This window comes from Leptodactylus fuscus, chromosome 8, assembly GCF_031893055.1.
Source record: "Leptodactylus fuscus isolate aLepFus1 chromosome 8, aLepFus1.hap2, whole genome shotgun sequence".
In the NCBI taxonomy this organism is placed as follows: Eukaryota; Metazoa; Chordata; class Amphibia; order Anura; family Leptodactylidae; genus Leptodactylus; species Leptodactylus fuscus.
The window spans coordinates 96868555-96888512 of NC_134272.1; the positions used below are offsets into that span (position 1 = coordinate 96868555).

The window sequence follows — 19958 nt, forward strand, 5'->3', positions numbered from 1 at the left end:
GGGGACACAGCCAAGAACAAGGCTCTGAGACAGAGGGGACACAGCCAGGAACAGGGCTCCGAGACAGAGGGGGCACAGCCAAGAACAAGGCTCCGAGACAGAGGGGACACAGCCAGGAACAGGGCTCTGAGACAGAGGGGACACAGCCAAGAACAGGGCTCCGAGAGAGGGGACACAGCCAAGAACAGGGCTCCGAGAGAGGGGACACAGCCAGGAACAGGGCTCCGAGAGAGGGGACACAGCCAAGAACAGGGCTCCGAGACAGAGGGGACACAGCCAAGAACAGGGCTCCGAGAGAGGGGACACAGCCAAGAACAGGGCTCCGAGAGAGGGGACACAGCCAGGAACAGGGCTCCGAGACAGAGGGGACACAGCCAAGAACAGGGCTCCGAGACAGAGGGGACACAGCCAAGAACAGGGCTCCGAGACAGAGGGGACACAGCCAAGAACAGGGCTCCGAGATAGAGGGGACACAGCCAGGAACAGGGCTCCGAGAGAGGGGACACAGCCAAGAACAGGGCTCCGAGAGAGGGGACACAGCCAAGAACAGGGCTCCGAGACAGAGGGGACACAGCCAAGAACAGGGCTTCGAGATAGAGGGGACACAGCCAAGAACAGGGCTCCGAGACAGAGGGGACACAGCCAGGAACAGGGCTCCGAGAGAGGGGACACAGCCAAGAACAGGGCTCCGAGACAGAGGGGACACAGCCAGGAACAGGGCTCCGAGAGAGGGGACACAGCCAGGAACAGGGCTCCGAGACAGAGGGGACACAGCCAGGAACAGGGCTCCGAGATAGAGGGGACACAGCCAAGAACAGGGCTCCGAGAGAGGGGACACAGCCAGGAACAGGGCTCCGAGACAGAGGGGACACAGCCAGGAACAGGGCTCCGAGATAGAGGGGACACAGCCAGGAACAGGGCTCCGAGATAGAGGGGACACAGCCAGGAACAGGGCTCCAAGAGAGGGGACACAGCCAAGAACAGGGCACTGAGAGAGGGGACACAGCCAAGAACAGGGCTCCGAGACAGAGGGGACACAGCCAGGAACAGGGCTCCGAGACAGAGGGGACACAGCCAAGAACAGGGCTCCGAGACAGAGGGGACACAGCCAAGAACAGGGCTCCGAGACAGAGGGGACACAGCCAAGAACAGGGCTCCAAGACAGAGGGGACACAGCCAGGAACAGGGCTCCAAGAGAGGGGACACAGCCAAGAACAGGGCACTGAGAGAGGGGACACAGCCAAGAACAGGGCTCCGAGACAGAGGGGACACAGCCAGGAACAGGGCTCCGAGACAGAGGGGACACAGCCAAGAACAGGGCTCCGAGACAGAGGGGACACAGCCAGGAACAGGGCTCCGAGACAGAGGGGACACAGCCAAGAACAGGGCTCCGAGACAGAGGGGACACAGCCAAGAACAAGGCTCCGAGACAGAGGGGACACAGCCAAGAACAGGGCTCCGAGATAGAGGGGACACAGCCAGGAACAGGGCTCCGAGATAGAGGGGACACAGCCAGGAACAGGGCTCCAAGAGAGGGGACACAGCCAAGAACAGGGCACTGAGAGAGGGGACACAGCCAAGAACAGGGCTCCGAGACAGAGGGGACACAGCCAGGAACAGGGCTCCGAGACAGAGGGGACACAGCCAAGAACAGGGCTCCGAGACAGAGGGGACACAGCCAAGAACAGGGCTCCGAGACAGAGGGGACACAGCCAAGAACAGGGCTCCGAGATAGAGGGGACACAGCCAGGAACAGGGCTCCGAGAGAGGGGACACAGCCAAGAACAGGGCTCCGAGAGAGGGGACACAGCCAAGAACAGGGCTCCGAGACAGAGGGGACACAGCCAAGAACAGGGCTTCGAGATAGAGGGGACACAGCCAAGAACAGGGCTCCGAGACAGAGGGGACACAGCCAGGAACAGGGCTCCGAGAGAGGGGACACAGCCAAGAACAGGGCTCCGAGACAGAGGGGACACAGCCAGGAACAGGGCTCCGAGACAGAGGGGACACAGCCAAGAACAGGGCTCCGAGACAGAGGGGACACAGCCAGGAACAGGGCTCCGAGACAGAGGGGACACAGCCAAGAACAGGGCTCCGAGACAGAGGGGACACAGCCAAGAACAAGGCTCCGAGACAGAGGGGACACAGCCAAGAACAGGGCTCCGAGATAGAGGGGACACAGCCAGGAACAGGGCTCCGAGATAGAGGGGACACAGCCAGGAACAGGGCTCCGAGACAGAGGGGACACAGCCAAGAACAGGGCTCCAAGACAAAGGGGACACAGCCAGGAACAGGGCTCCAAGAGAGGGGACACAGCCAAGAACAGGGCACTGAGAGAGGGGACACAGCCAAGAACAGGGCTCCGAGACAGAGGGGACACAGCCAGGAACAGGGCTCCGAGACAGAGGGGACACAGCCAAGAACAGGGCTCCGAGACAGAGGGGACACAGCCAAGAACAAGGCTCCGAGACAGAGGGGACACAGCCAGGAACAGGGCTCTGAGACAGAGGGGACACAGCCAAGAACAGGGCTCCGAGAGAGGGGACACAGCCAAGAACAGGGCTCCGAGAGAGGGGACACAGCCAGGAACAGGGCTCCGAGAGAGGGGACACAGCCAAGAACAGGGCTCCGAGACAGAGGGGACACAGCCAAGAACAGGGCTCCGAGAGAGGGGACACAGCCAGGAACAGGGCTCCGAGACAGAGGGGACACAGCCAAGAACAGGGCTCCGAGAGAGGGGACACAGCCAAGAACAGGGCTCCGGGACAGAGGGGACACAGCCAAGAACAGGGCTCCGAGATAGAGGGGACACAGCCAGGAACAGGGCTCCGAGAGAGGGGACACAGCCAAGAACAGGGCTCCGAGAGAGGGGACACAGCCAAGAACAGGGCTCCGAGACAGAGGGGACACAGCCAAGAACAGGGCTTCGAGATAGAGGGGACACAGCCAAGAACAGGGCTCCGAGACAGAGGGGACACAGCCAGGAACAGGGCTCCGAGAGAGGGGACACAGCCAAGAACAGGGCTCCGAGACAGAGGGGACACAGCCAGGAACAGGGCTCCGAGAGAGGGGACACAGCCAAGAACAGGGCTCCGAGACAGAGGGGACACAGCCAGGAACAGGGCTCCGAGATAGAGGGGACACAGCCAAGAACAGGGCTCCGAGAGAGGGGACACAGCCAGGAACAGGGCTCCGAGACAGAGGGGACACAGCCAAGAACAGGGCTCCAAGACAGAGGGGACACAGCCAGGAACAGGGCTCCAAGAGAGGGGACACAGCCAGGAACAGGGCTCCGAGACAGAGGGGACACAGCCAAGAACAGGGCACTGAGAGAGGGGACACAGCCAAGAACAGGGCTCCGAGACAGAGGGGACACAAATCTCACAGAGATGGCACAGGATTCTGGGTAGTGAGGGGCAACACGATGGCTCACTGTTTCGATTCCTGCCAAGGACAACATCTGCAAGGAGTTTGTATGTGCTCCCCGTGTTTGCATGGCTTTCCTCCCATACTCCACAGACATACTGGGATTCTGGGTAGTGCGGACAGGGCAGTGAAGCCCATTTATCAGATGTCTGCTGTGCCACGTGTTTTGGTGGGTGGAATTCACAATATGGATTTTGCATAAGTTACAGCGACAACTGCACTGGAAAATATCACAAACTGCAGCAAACACCTGTATACTACATGCAGAGGAGATCTCACGTGTGGTGTAAATCTCCATCATCTCATGACTGGCATAGTAGTGGACTAATAATCAGGGGCACAGACAATGGGGCAGGTGCAGGGCTCCGGTCACACAGCTGCGGTACCAGGGTGAGAGGTGCAGAGCGTTTCCCCTGTGACCTGTTCTCACCCCGGGCTCCGGTTACTTTCAGGCGGCTGTGAGCTCCTGGGATAAATTATTCACACGTCCCATTCTTCTGTGCGAGGCCTCGGAGCCGCAGCCACTCCTGTTAACAATTCATGATGGAGTTCGGTGCAAATAGCAGCACAACCTTATTATCAGCCATCATGGGGTAGCGGTACACGAGGGGTACTTAAGATATAGTCGCTGGCAGCAATGTATGCTGGGATCTGATGGGATCTGCACATTCACTTTATTAGGCAGAACTGCTGAAGAATCCGGCAGGTTATAACCCAACCTATAAGCTCCATCTGTCAGGGGACCATCAACCAGAGCAAGATCCATCAACAGCAAAGCTAGGTCAAAGGTCAGCGACCTTCCTCCCCAGAGGTCTGTGGAGTCGGGGTGCAGGTACTCACCCGCAGGCAGGCTGGTCTTCTGTAGAGCGGTGTGCTGCTGGTACAACATATGGAAACAGTCGTTCAGGCAGTTCATAGTCGCCAAAGACGTGGCCTTCAGCATCAGCAGGTCCTGGTCCAGAGAGCTGAAGTGTCCGCTGGAGGGGAGGCCTTCTATACTGCGCATCAACTCCCGCTGCTGACTCTCCGCCCGCGACATCATCTACAAACCAAAAACGGGACACGTCAGAAAGTGGAGAAATAGGAAGGTGACACCAGAGAAGAAACCGGTCACCCCTAGACAGACCAAAAGCCAAAGAGAGAAGTCAGTGGTGACAGAATAGGAGGAGAAGGAAAGTGACAAATCTGCCAAATAACCTAAATCATCTACATCACACTCAGGAGGCGCCGACTTACCAGGGGAGATTCCAGATACTGGGGAGTCAATGAGAAACCCAGAATCACCTCCAAAATCCAGATTACATAAAGAAGCAGAAGCACTTGTACATACATTACTTATCCTGTATTATACCCCAGAGCTGCGCTCACTATTCTGCTGGTGCAGTCACTGTGTACATACATTACATTACTTCTCCTGTATTATACTCCAGAGCTGCGCTCACTATTCTGCTGGTGCAGTCACTGTGTACATACATTACATTACTTATCCTGTATTATACCCCAGAGCTGCGCTCACTATTCTGCTGGTGCAGTCACTGTGTACATACATTACATTACTTATCCTGTATTATACTCCAGAGCTGCGCTCACTATTCTGCTGGTGCAGTCACTGTGTACATACATTACTTATCCTGTATTATACTCCAGAGCTGCGCTCACTATTCTGCTGGTGCAGTCACTGTGTACATACATTACATTACTTATCCTGTATTATACCCCAGAGCTGCGCTCACTATTCTGCTGGTGCAGTCACTGTGTACATACATTACATTACTTATCCTGTATTATACCCCAGAGCTGCGCTCACTATTCTGCTGGTGCAGTCACTGTGTACATACATTACATTACTTATCCTGTATTATACCCCAGAGCTGCGCTCACTATTCTGCTGGTGCAGTCACTGTGTACATACATTACATTACTTATCCTGTATTATACTGCAGAGCTGTGCTCACTATTCTGCTGGTACAGTCACTGTGTACATACATTACATTACTTATCCTGTATTATACTCCAGAGCTGCGCTCACTATTCTGCTGGTGCAGTCACTGTGTACATACATTACATTATTTATCCTGTATTATACTCCAGAGCTGCGCTCACTATTCTGCTGGTACAGTCACTGTGTACATACATTACTTATCCTGTATTATACTCCAGAGCTGCGCTCACTATTCTGCTGGTACAGTCACTGTGTACATACATTACATTATTTATCCTGTATTATACTCCAGAGCTGCGCTCACTATTCTGCTGGTACAGTCACTGTGTACATACATTACTTATCCTGTATTATACTCCAGAGCTGCGCTCACTATTCTGCTGGTACAGTCACTGTGTACATACATTACTTATCCTGTATTATACTCCAGAGCTGCGCTCACTATTCTGCTGGTACAGTCACTGTGTACATACATTACATTACTTATCCTGTATTATACTCCAGAGCTGCGCTCACTATTCTGCTGGTGCAGTCACTGTGTACATACATTACATTACTTATCCTGTATTATACTCCAGAGCTGCGCTCACTATTCTGCTGGTGCAGTCACTGTGTACATACATTACATTACTTATCCTGTATTATACTCCAGAGCTGCGCTCACTATTCTGCTGGTGCAGTCACTGTGTACATACATTACATTACTTATCCTTTATTATACTCCAGAGCTGCGCTCACTATTCTGCTGGTGCAGTCACTGTGTACATACATTACATTACTTATCCTGTATTATACTCCAGAGCTGCGCTCACTATTCTGCTGGTACAGTCACTGTGTACATACATTACATTACTTATCCTGTATTATACCCCAGAGCTGCGCTCACTATTCTGCTGGTACAGTCACTGTGTACATACATTACATTACTTATCTTGTATTATACCCCAGAGCTGCGCTCACTATTCTGCTGGTGCAGTCACTGTGTACATACATTACATTACTTATCCTGTATTATACCCCAGAGCTGCGCTCACTATTCTGCTGGTGCAGTCACTGTGTACATACATTACATTACTTATCCTGTATTATACCCCAGAGCTGCGCTCACTATTCTGCTGGTGCAGTCACTGTGTACATACATTACATTACTTATCCTGTATTATACTGCAGAGCTGTGCTCACTATTCTGCTGGTACAGTCACTGTGTACATACATTACATTACTTATCCTGTATTATACTCCAGAGCTGCGCTCACTATTCTGCTGGTGCAGTCACTGTGTACATATATTACATTATTTATCCTGTATTATACTCCAGAGCTGCGCTCACTATTCTGCTGGTACAGTCACTGTGTACATACATTACTTATCCTGTATTATACTCCAGAGCTGCGCTCACTATTCTGCTGGTACAGTCACTGTGTACATACATTACATTATTTATCCTGTATTATACTCCAGAGCTGCGCTCACTATTCTGCTGGTACAGTCACTGTGTACATACATTACTTATCCTGTATTATACTCCAGAGCTGCGCTCACTATTCTGCTGGTACAGTCACTGTGTACATACATTACTTATCCTGTATTATACTCCAGAGCTGCGCTCACTATTCTGCTGGTACAGTCACTGTGTACATACATTACATTACTTATCCTGTATTATACTCCAGAGCTGCGCTCACTATTCTTCTGGTGCAGTCACTGTGTACATACATTACATTACTTATCCTGTATTATACTCCAGAGCTGCGCTCACTATTCTGCTGGTGCAGTCACTGTGTACATACATTATATTACTTATCCTGTATTATACTCCAGAGCTGCGCTCACTATTCTGCTGGTACAGTCACTGTGTACACACATTACATTACTTATCCTGTATTATACTCCAGAGCTGCGCTCACTATTCTGCTGGTATAGTCACTGTGTACATACATTACATTACTTATCCTGAATTATACCCCAGAGCTGTGCTCACTATTCTGCTGGTGCAGTTACTGTGTACATACATTACATTACTTATCCTGTATTATACTCCAGAGCTGCGCTCACTATTCTGCTGGTGCAGTCACTGTGTACATACATTACATTACTTATCCTGTATTATACTCCAGAGCTGCGCTCACTATTCTGCTGGTGCAGTCACTGTGTACATACATTACATTACTTATCCTGTATTATATCCCAGAGCTGCGCTCACTATTCTGCTGGTACAGTCACTGTGTACATACATTACATTACTTATCCTGTATTATACTCCAGAGCTGCGCTCACTATTCTGCTGGTACAGTCACTGTGTACATACATTACATTACTTATCCTGTATTATACTCCAGAGCTGCGCTCACTATTCTGCTGGTGCAGTCACTGTGTACATACATTACATTACTTATCCTGTATTATATCCCAGAGCTGCGCTCACTATTCTGCTGGTGCAGTCACTGTGTACATACATTACATTACTTATCCTGTATTATACTCCAGAGCTGCGCTCACTATTCTGCTGGTGCAGTCACTGTGTACATACATTACATTACTTATCCTGTATTATATCCCAGAGCTGCGCTCACTATTCTGCTGGTGCAGTCACTGTGTACATACATTACATTACTTATCCTGTATTATACTCCAGAGCTGCGCTCACTATTCTGCTGGTACAGTCACTGTGTACATACATTACATTACTTATCCTGTATTATACTCCAGAGCTGCGCTCACTATTCTGCTGGTACAGTCACTGTATACATACATTACATTACTTATCCTGTATTATACCCCAGAGCTGCGCTCACTATTCTGCTGGTGCAGTCACTGTGTACTTACATTACATTACTTATCCTGTATTATACTCCAGAGCTGCGCTCACTATTCTGCTGGTGCAGTCACTGTGTACATACATTACATTACTTATCCTGTATTATACTCCAGAGCTGCGCTCACTATTCTGCTGGTACAGTCACTGTGTACATACATTACATTACTTATCCTGTATTATACTCCAGAGCTGCGCTCACTATTCTGCTGGTGCAGTCACTGTGTACATACATTACATTACTTATCCTGTATTATACCCCAGAGCTGTGCTCACTATTCTGCTGGTGCAGTCACTGTGTACATACATTACATTACTTATCCTGTATTATACTCCAGAGCTGCGCTCACTATTCTGCTGGTGCAGTCACTGTGTACATACATTACATTACTTATCCTGTATTATACTCCAGAGCTGCGCTCACTATTCTGCTGGTGCAGTCACTGTGTACATACATTACATTACTTATCCTGTATTATACTCCAGAGCTGCGCTCACTATTCTGCTGGTATAGTCACTGTGTACATACATTACATTACTTATCCTGTATTATACTCCAGAGCTGCGCTCACTATTCTGCTGGTGCAGTCACTGTGTACATACATTACATTATTTATCCTGTATTATACTCCAGAGCTGCGCTCACTATTCTGCTGGTACAGTCACTGTGTACATACATTACTTATCCTGTATTATACTCCAGAGCTGCGCTCACTATTCTGCTGGTACAGTCACTGTGTACATACATTACATTATTTATCCTGTATTATACTCCAGAGCTGCGCTCACTATTCTGCTGGTACAGTCACTGTGTACATACATTACTTATCCTGTATTATACTCCAGAGCTGCGCTCACTATTCTGCTGGTACAGTCACTGTGTACATACATTACTTATCCTGTATTATACTCCAGAGCTGCGCTCACTATTCTGCTGGTACAGTCACTGTGTACATACATTACATTACTTATCCTGTATTATACTCCAGAGCTGCGCTCACTATTCTGCTGGTGCAGTCACTGTGTACATACATTACATTACTTATCCTGTATTATACTCCAGAGCTGCGCTCACTATTCTGCTGGTGCAGTCACTGTGTACATACATTACATTACTTATCCTGTATTATACTCCAGAGCTGCGCTCACTATTCTGCTGGTGCAGTCACTGTGTACATACATTACATTACTTATCCTTTATTATACTCCAGAGCTGCGCTCACTATTCTGCTGGTGCAGTCACTGTGTACATACATTACATTACTTATCCTGTATTATACTCCAGAGCTGCGCTCACTATTCTGCTGGTACAGTCACTGTGTACATACATTACATTACTTATCCTGTATTATACCCCAGAGCTGCGCTCACTATTCTGCTGGTACAGTCACTGTGTACATACATTACATTACTTATCTTGTATTATACCCCAGAGCTGCGCTCACTATTCTGCTGGTGCAGTCACTGTGTACATACATTACATTACTTATCCTGTATTATACCCCAGAGCTGCGCTCACTATTCTGCTGGTGCAGTCACTGTGTACATACATTACATTACTTATCCTGTATTATACCCCAGAGCTGCGCTCACTATTCTGCTGGTGCAGTCACTGTGTACATACATTACATTACTTATCCTGTATTATACTGCAGAGCTGTGCTCACTATTCTGCTGGTACAGTCACTGTGTACATACATTACATTACTTATCCTGTATTATACTCCAGAGCTGCGCTCACTATTCTGCTGGTGCAGTCACTGTGTACATACATTACATTATTTATCCTGTATTATACTCCAGAGCTGCGCTCACTATTCTGCTGGTACAGTCACTGTGTACATACATTACTTATCCTGTATTATACTCCAGAGCTGCGCTCACTATTCTGCTGGTACAGTCACTGTGTACATACATTACATTATTTATCCTGTATTATACTCCAGAGCTGCGCTCACTATTCTGCTGGTACAGTCACTGTGTACATACATTACTTATCCTGTATTATACTCCAGAGCTGCGCTCACTATTCTGCTGGTACAGTCACTGTGTACATACATTACTTATCCTGTATTATACTCCAGAGCTGCGCTCACTATTCTGCTGGTACAGTCACTGTGTACATACATTACATTACTTATCCTGTATTATACTCCAGAGCTGCGCTCACTATTCTTCTGGTGCAGTCACTGTGTACATACATTACATTACTTATCCTGTATTATACTCCAGAGCTGCGCTCACTATTCTGCTGGTGCAGTCACTGTGTACATACATTATATTACTTATCCTGTATTATACTCCAGAGCTGCGCTCACTATTCTGCTGGTACAGTCACTGTGTACACACATTACATTACTTATCCTGTATTATACTCCAGAGCTGCGCTCACTATTCTGCTGGTATAGTCACTGTGTACATACATTACATTACTTATCCTGAATTATACCCCAGAGCTGTGCTCACTATTCTGCTGGTGCAGTTACTGTGTACATACATTACATTACTTATCCTGTATTATACTCCAGAGCTGCGCTCACTATTCTGCTGGTGCAGTCACTGTGTACATACATTACATTACTTATCCTGTATTATACTCCAGAGCTGCGCTCACTATTCTGCTGGTGCAGTCACTGTGTACATACATTACATTACTTATCCTGTATTATATCCCAGAGCTGCGCTCACTATTCTGCTGGTACAGTCACTGTGTACATACATTACATTACTTATCCTGTATTATACTCCAGAGCTGCGCTCACTATTCTGCTGGTACAGTCACTGTGTACATACATTACATTACTTATCCTGTATTATACTCCAGAGCTGCGCTCACTATTCTGCTGGTGCAGTCACTGTGTACATACATTACATTACTTATCCTGTATTATATCCCAGAGCTGCGCTCACTATTCTGCTGGTGCAGTCACTGTGTACATACATTACATTACTTATCCTGTATTATACTCCAGAGCTGCGCTCACTATTCTGCTGGTACAGTCACTGTGTACATACATTACATTACTTATCCTGTATTATACTCCAGAGCTGCGCTCACTATTCTGCTGGTACAGTCACTGTATACATACATTACATTACTTATCCTGTATTATACCCCAGAGCTGCGCTCACTATTCTGCTGGTGCAGTCACTGTGTACTTACATTACATTACTTATCCTGTATTATACTCCAGAGCTGCGCTCACTATTCTGCTGGTGCAGTCACTGTGTACATACATTACATTACTTATCCTGTATTATACTCCAGAGCTGCGCTCACTATTCTGCTGGTACAGTCACTGTGTACATACATTACATTACTTATCCTGTATTATACTCCAGAGCTGCGCTCACTATTCTGCTGGTGCAGTCACTGTGTACATACATTACATTACTTATCCTGTATTATACCCCAGAGCTGTGCTCACTATTCTGCTGGTGCAGTCACTGTGTACATACATTACATTACTTATCCTGTATTATACTCCAGAGCTGCGCTCACTATTCTGCTGGTGCAGTCACTGTGTACATACATTACATTACTTATCCTGTATTATACTCCAGAGCTGCGCTCACTATTCTGCTGGTGCAGTCACTGTGTACATACATTACATTACTTATCCTGTATTATACCCCAGAGCTGTGCTCACTATTCTGCTGGTATAGTCACTGTGTACATACATTACATTACTTATCCTGTATTATACTCCAGAGCTGCGCTCACTATTCTGCTGGTGCAGTCACTGTGTACATACATTACATTACTTATCCTGTATTATACTCCAGAGCTGCGCTCACTATTCTGCTGGTATAGTCACTGTGTACATACATTACATTACTTATCCTGTATTATACTCCAGAGCTGCGCTCACTATTCTGCTGGTACAGTCACTGTGTACATACATTACATTACTTATCCTGTATTATACTCCAGAGCTGCGCTCACTATTCTGCTGGTGCAGTCACTGTGTACATACATTACATTACTTATCCTGTATTATACCCCAGAGCTGCGCTCACTATTCTGCTGGTGCAGTCACTGTGTACATACATTACATTACTTATCCTGTATTATACCCCAGAGCTGCGCTCACTATTCTGCTGGTAGTCACTGTGTACATACATTACATTACTTATCCTGTATTATACTCCAGAGCTGCGCTCACTATTCTGCTGGTACAGTCACTGTGTGCATATACATTACATTACTTATCCTGTATTATACTCCAGAGCTGCGCTCACTATTCTGCTGGTGCAGTCACTGTGTACATACATTACATTACTTATCCTGTATTATACCCTAGAGCTGCGCTCACTATTCTGCTGGTGCAGTCACTGTGTACATACATTACATTACTTATCCTGTATTATACTCCAGAGCTGCGCTCACTATTCTGCTGGTGCAGTCACTGTGTACATACATTACATTACTTATCCTGTATTATACTCCAGAGCTGCGCTCACTATTCTGCTGGTGCAGTCACTGTGTACATACATTACATTACTTATCCTGTATTATACCCCAGAGCTGCGCTCACTATTCTGCTGGCACAGTCACTGTGTACATACATTACATTACTTATCCTGTATTATACTCCAGAGCTGCGCTCACTATTCTGCTGGTGCAGTCACTGTGTACATACATTACATTACTTATCCTGTATTATACCCCAGAGCTGCGCTCACTATTCTGCTGGTCACTGTGTACATACATTACTTACCCTGTATTATACTCCAGAGCTGCGCTCACTATTCTGCTGGTACAGTCACTGTGTACATACATTACATTACTTATCCTGTATTATACTGCAGAGCTGCGCTCACTATTCTGCTGGTACAGTCACTGTGTACATACATTACATTACTTATCCTGTATTATACTGCAGAGCTGCGCTCACTATTCTGCTGGTGCAGTCACTGTGTACATACATTACATTACTTATCCTGTATTATACTCCAGAGCTGCGCTCACTATTCTGCTGGTGCAGTCACTGTGTACATACATTACATTACTTATCCTGTATTATACTCCAGAGCTGCGCTCACTATTCTGCTGGTACAGTCACTGTGTACATACATTACATTACTTATCCTGTATTATACTCCAGAGCTGCGCTCACTATTCTGCTGGTACAGTCACTGTATACATACATTACATTACTTCTCCTGTATTATACCCCAGAGCTGCGCTCACTATTCTGCTGGTACAGTCACTGTGTACATACATTACATTACTTATCCTGTATTATACTGCAGAGCTGCGCTCACTATTCTGCTGCTACAGTTACTATATACTCCAGGAGAGTTATTCTGTTGACATACAGCCATGGGGTTGCAGTGACCTTCCATACGTCCCCTAGAGGGCGCTGTGCTATCACCCTGCTATCACCCACTGCTGCATACATTTCTAGGTCAGTATGGGCAGTGTCTGGTTTCGGGATCACTCGGCACGTCTGCGGTGCATCGCTCCCATCACTTCTACATTACACATTTTCCGTGCACTCTGTAACGTATCTGCAGGTGAGATCCTGTGACTGGAGTTTGGCGTCCGCTGAGGTCTGGGCTGCTGCGGCTACTTCTCTACATCACTGCTGCAGCTGCGTTGCAGACACAGGCTCAGCATGAAGTTTTCCATTCACACGTCTGAGCTGTCCCAGGACTTACACTAGGGCACTGTTCACATGGAGGTTGTTAGCACATATCCTTAGGCAGATTATTGCCCTTATTACCCCGCCATCTTCTCAGTGTCATTTATAAGCACAGACTGTCCCACGTACCTCTCGCACCTCTCCCAGGTGATCCGGCTGTAACATTTGGGCTTTCCTGCTGGCGGGCACTGTGCGGTGGTGGCCGATGTTGAAGAAGGAGGAGGCATTTTGGCTAGGCCGGCGCTGGGAGCCCGGGGAGCTGCCACTGCCCTGTGACGCCAGAGAGAAGCTGCGAGACTTAAGTGGGGGATTGTTCTGCAGGGGGGAGAAGAAAAGGTAAGACCAGAACGTGCACCCTGCGCTGCCCCCCACTATGATCCGGACACCCCCTCACCTTGCCAATGGCCTCTGTATGGTGCTGAGTGCAGATCTGCAGACGGCTCACCCAGTGCTGACGCTCCTTAGTGTCCGAAGCTGATGGGTAAATAATAACCAATTACCTCTACAAACAGGTTACCCAGGAGGATACCCCCAAGTGGTAGGCAAGGCGGGAGGATACCCCCTCAAGTGGTAGGCAAGGCGGGAGGATACCCCCTCAAGTGGTAAGCAAGGCGGGAGGATACCCCCTCCAAGTGGTAAGCAAGGCGGGAGGATACCCCCTCAAGTGGTAAGCAAGGCGGGAGGATACCCCCTCCAAGTGGTAGGCAAGACGGGAGGATACCCCCTACAATTGGTAAGCAAGGCGGAAGGATACCCCCTCCAAGTGGTAAGCAAGGCGGGAGGATACCCCCTCCAAGTGGTAAGCAAGGCGGGAGGATACCCCCTCCAAGTGGTAAGCAAGGCGGGAGGATACCCCCTCAAGTGGTAAGCAAGGTGGGAGGATACCCTCTCCAAGTGGTAAGCAAGGCGGGAGGATACCCCCTACAAGTGGTAGGCAAGGCGGGAGGATAACCCCACAGGTAAGCAAGGTGGGAGGTGAGTCAGGTGTTTGGCTATCCCCTACAGGTGGGTCGGGTGTTTGGCTATCCCCTACAGGTGGGTCGGGTGTTTGGCTATCCCCTACAGGTGGGTCGGGTGTTTGGCTATCCCCTACAGGTGGGTCGGGTGTTTGGCTATCCCCTACAGGTGGGTCGGGTGTTTGGCTATCCCCTACAGGTGGGTCGGGTGTTTGGCTATCCCCTACAGGTGGGTGGGGTGTTTGGCTATCCCCTACAGGTGGGTGGGGTGTTTGGCTATCCCCTACAGGTGGGTGGGGTGTTTGGCTATCCCCTACAGGTGGGTGGGGTGTTTGGCTATCCCCTACAGGTGGGTGGGGTGTTTGGCTATCCCCTACAGGTGGGTCGGGTGTTTGGCTATCCCCTACAGGTGGGTCGGGTGTTTGGCTATCCCCTACAGGTGGGTCGGGTGTTTGGCTATCCCCTACAGGTGGGTCGTGTGTTTGGCTATCCTCTGCTGGTAGGTCGGGTGTTTGGCTATCCCCTACAGGTGGGTCGGGTGTTTGGCTATCCCCTACAGGTGGGTCGGGTGTTTGGCTATCCCGTATAGGTGGGTCGGGTGTTTGGCTATCCCGTATAGGTGGGTCGGGTGTTTGGCTATCCTGTATAGGTGGGTCGGGTGTTTGGCTATCCTGTATAGGTGGGTCGGGTGTTTGGCTATCCTGTATAGGTGGGTCGGGTGTTTGGCTATCCTGTATAGGTGGGTCGGGTGATTGGCTATCCTGTATAGGTGGGTCGGGTGTTTGGCTATCCTGTATAGGTGGGTCGGGTGTTTGGCTATCCTGTATAGGTGGGTCGGGTGTTTGGCTATCCTCAGCTGGTAGGTCGGGTGTTTGGCTATCCTCTGCTGGTAGGTCGGGTGTTTGGCTATCCTCTGCTGGTAGGTCGGGTGTTTGGCTATCCCCTACAGGTGGGTCGTGTGTTTGGCTATCCTCTGCTGGTAGGTCGTGTGTTTGGCTATCCTCTGCTGGTAGGTCGGGTGTTTGGCTATCCCCTACAGGTGGGTCGGGTGATTGGCTATCCTGTATAGGTGGGTCGGGTGTTTGGCTATCCTCTGCTGTTAGGTCGTGTGTTTGGCTATCCTCTGCTGGTAGGTCAGGTGTTTGGCTATCCTCTGCTGGTAGGTCGTGTTTGGCTATCCTCTGCTGGTAGGTCGGGTGTTTGGCTATCCCCTACAGGTGGGTCGGGTGTTTGGCTATCCTCTGCTGGTAGGTCGGGTGTTTGGCTATCCTCTGCTGGTAGGTCGGGTGTTTGGCTATCCTCTGCTGGTACGTCGGGTGTTTGGCTATCCTCTGCTGGTAGGTCGGGTGTTTGGCTATCCTCTGCTGGTAGGTCGGGTGTTTGGCTATCCTGTATAGGTGGGTCGGGTGATTGGCTATCCTCTGCTGGTAGGTCGGGTGTTTGGCTATCCTCTGCTGGTAGGTCGGGTGTTTGGCTATCCTGTATAGGTGGGTCGGGTGATTGGCTATCCTCTGCTGGTAGGTCGTGTGTTTGGCTATCCTCTGCTGGTAGGTCGGGTGTTTGGCTATCCTCTGCTGGTAGGTCGGGTGTTTGGCTATCCTCTGCTGGTAGGTCGGGTGTTTGGCTATCCTGTATAGGTGGGTCGGGTGATTGGCTATCCTCTGCTGGTAGGTCGTGTGTTTGGCTATCCTCTGCTGGTAGGTCGGGTGTTTGGCTATCCCCTACAGGTGGGTCGGGTGTTTGGCTATCCTGTATAGGTGGGTCGGGTGTTTGGCTATCCTGTATAGGTGGGTCGGGTGTTTGGCTATCCTCTGCTGGTAGGTTGGGTGTTTGGCTATCCTGTATAGGTAGGTCGGGTGTTTGGCTATCCTCTGCTGGTAGGTCGGGTGTTTGGCTATCCTCTGCTGGTAGGTCGAGTGTTTGGCTATCCTCTGCTGGTAGGTCGGGTGTTTGGCTATCCTGTATAGGTGGGTCGGGTGATTGGCTATCCTCTGCTGGTAGGTCGGGTGTTTGGCTATCCTCTGCTGGTAGGTCGGGTGTTTGGCTATCCTCTGCTGGTAGGTCGGATGTTTGGCTATCCTCTGCTGGTAGGTTGGGTGTTTGGCTATCCTCTGCTGGTAGGTCGGGTGTTTGGCTATCCTCTGCTGGTAGGTCGGGTGTTTGGCTATCCTGTATAGGTGGGTCGGGTGACTGGCTATCCTCTGCTGGTAGGTCGGGTGTTTGGCTATCCTCTGCTGGAAGGTCGGGTGTTTGGCTATCCTCTGCTGGTAGGTCGGGTGTTTGGCTATCCTGTATAGGTGGGTCGGGTGATTGGCTATCCTGTATAGGTGGGTCGGGTGATTGGCTATCCTCTGCTGGTAGGTCGGGTGTTTGGCTATCCTCTGCTGGTAGGTCGGGTGTTTGGCTATCCTGTATAGGTGGGTCGGGTGTTTGGCTATCCTGTATAGGTGGGTCGGGTGTTTGGCTATCCTCTGCTGGTAGGTCGGGTGTTTGGCTATCCTGTATAGGTAGGTCGGGTGTTTGGCTATCCTCTGCTGGTAGGTCGGGTGTTTGGCTATCCTCTGCTGGTAGGTCGGGTGTTTGGCTATCCTCTGCTGGTAGGTCGGGTGTTTGGCTATCCTCTGCTGGTAGGTCGGGTGTTTGGCTATCCTGTATAGGTGGGTCGGGTGTTTGGCTATCCTGTATAGGTGGGTCGGGTGTTTGGCTATCCTCTGCTGGTAGGTCGGGTGTTTGGCTATCCTGTATAGGTAGGTCGGGTGTTTGGCTATCCTGTATAGGTGGGTCGGGTGTTTGGCTATCCTGTATAGGTAGGTCGGGTATTTGGCTATCCTGTATAGGTGGGTCGTGTGTATGGCTATCCTGTATAGGTAGGTCGGGTGTTTGGCTATCCTCTGCTGGTAGGTCAGGTGTTTGGCTATCCTCTGCTGGAAGGTCGGGTGTTTGGCTATCCTGTATAGGTAGGTCGGGTGTTTGGCTATCCTCTGCTGGTAGGTCAGGTGTTTGGCTATCCTCTGCTGGAAGGTCGGGTGTTTGGCTATCCTGTATAGGTAGGTCGGGTGTTTGGCTATCCTCTGCTGGTAGGTCGTGTGTTTGGCTATCCCCTACAGGTGGGTCGTGTGTTTGGCTATCCTGTATAGGTGGGTCGGGTGTTTGGCTATCCTGTATAGGTGGGTCGGGTGATTGGCTATCCTCTGCTGGTAGGTCGTGTGTTTGGCTATCCTGTATAGGTGGGTCGGGTGATTGGCTATCCTCTGCTGGTAGGTCGTGTGTTTGGCTATCCTCTGCTGGTAGGTCGTGTGTTTGGCTATCCCCTACAGGTGGGTCGTGTGTTTGGCTTTCCTGTATAGGTGGATCGGGTGATTGGCTATCCTCTGCTGGTAGGTCAGGTGTTTGGCTATCCTCTGCTGGTAGGTCGTGTGTTTGGCTATCCTCTGCTAGTAGGTCGGGTGTTTGGCTATCCTGTATAGGTTGGTCGTGTGTTTGGCTATCCTCTGCTGGTAGGTCGGGTGTTTGGCTATCCTGTATAGGTAGGTCGGGTGTTTGGCTATCCTGTATAGGTGGGTCGGGTGTTTGGCTATCCTGTATAGGTAGGTCGGGTATTTGGCTATCCTGTATAGGTGGGTCGTGTGTTTGGCTATCCTGTATAGGTAGGTCGGGTATTTGGCTATCCTGTATAGGTAGGTCGGGTGTTTGGCTATCCTCTGCTGGTAGGTCAGGTGTTTGGCTATCCTCTGCTGGAAGGTCGGGTGTTTGGCTATCCTGTATAGGTAGGTCGGGTGTTTGGCTATCCTCTGCTGGTAGGTCAGGTGTTTGGCTATCCCCTACAGGTGGGTCGTGTGTTTGGCTATCCTGTATAGGTGGGTCAGGTGTTTGGCTATCCTGTATAGGTGGGTCGGGTGATTGGCTATCCTCTGCTGGTAGGTCATGTGTTTGGCTATCCTGTATAGGTGGGTCGGGTGATTGGCTATCCTCTGCTGGTAGGTCGTGTGTTTGGCTATCCTCTGCTGGTAGGTCGTGTGTTTGGCTATCCCCTACAGGTGGGTCGTGTGTTTGGCTATCCTGTATAGGTGGGTCGGGTGATTGGCTATCCTCTGCTGGTAGGTCAGGTGTTTGGCTATCCTCTGCTGGTAGGTCGTGTGTTTGGCTATCCTCTGCTAGTAGGTCGGGTGTTTGGCTATCCTGTATAGGTGGGTCGTGTGTTTGGCTATCCTGTATAGGTGGGTCGGGTGATTGGCTATCCTCTGCTGGTAGGTCGGGTGATTGGCTATCCTCTGCTGGTAGGTCGGGTGATTGGCTATCCTCTGCTGGTAGGTCGGGTGTTTGGCTATCCTCTGCTGGTAGGTCCTGTGTTTGGCTATCCTCTGCTGGTAGGTCAGGTGTTTGGCTATCCTCTGCTGGTAGGTCGTGTGTTTGGCTATCCTGTATAGGTGGGTCGGGTGTTTGGCTATCCTGTATAGGTGGGTCGGGTGATTGGCTATCCTCTGCTGGTAGGTCGTGTGTTTGGCTATCCTCTGCTGGTAGGTCAGGTGTTTGGCTATCCTCTGCTGGTAGGTCAGGTGTTTGGCTATCCTGTATAGGTGGGTCGGGTGATTGGCTATCCTCTGCTGGTAGGTCAGGTGTTTGGCTATCCTCTGCTGGTAGGTCAGGTGTTTGGCTATCCTCTGCTGGTAGGTCAGGTGTTTGGCTATCCTCTGCTGGTAGGTCAGGTGTTTGGCTATCCTCTGCTGGTAGGTCGGGTGATTGGCTATCTTGTATAGGTGTATCGGGTGATTGGCTATCTTGTATAGGTGGGTCGGGTGTTTGGCTATCCTGTATAGGTGGGTCGGGTGATTGGCTATCCTCTGCTGGTAGGTCAGGTGTTTGGCTATCCTCTGCTGGTAGGTCAGGTGTTTGGCTATCCTCTGCTGGTAGGCAGGGCACCCTCATGTCAGTCCCTCACCTCTCAGTTTGTACAGCTCTCCACTTGCAGCATTGACTGTGAATGTATGGGAGTCCTCGTCGCTGGGGGAGATGACGGCCCCCGCCAGCTGCACCGTACCTCGCGGCTTCTGGTTCTTCGACTGCTCATTTACAAAATATTCCAATAGCCCGGCTTCATTGTTCAAAACGAAAAACCTGAAAGTGGGAGAGAAAAGGAAAGACGTCTGCCGCCAAGTGGTGGAACGGAGTCA

General features: G+C 49.9%; 1 protein-coding gene across 1 annotated transcript in view; it reads right to left on the reverse strand.

Annotated features, from left to right (window-relative positions):
• Positions 1 to 19958, reverse strand: part of OSBPL11 (oxysterol binding protein like 11) — a 41764-nt gene that overhangs the window by 10918 nt on the left and 10888 nt on the right. The window contains exons 4-7 of the mRNA XM_075284743.1: positions 19727 to 19902; positions 14226 to 14305; positions 13961 to 14146; positions 4267 to 4468 (exon numbers count right to left, since the gene is read on the reverse strand). Coding sequence (XP_075140844.1) covers positions 4267 to 4468; positions 13961 to 14146; positions 14226 to 14305; positions 19727 to 19902 — 644 coding nt within the window. The remainder of the gene's footprint in view (positions 1 to 4266; positions 4469 to 13960; positions 14147 to 14225; positions 14306 to 19726; positions 19903 to 19958) is intronic.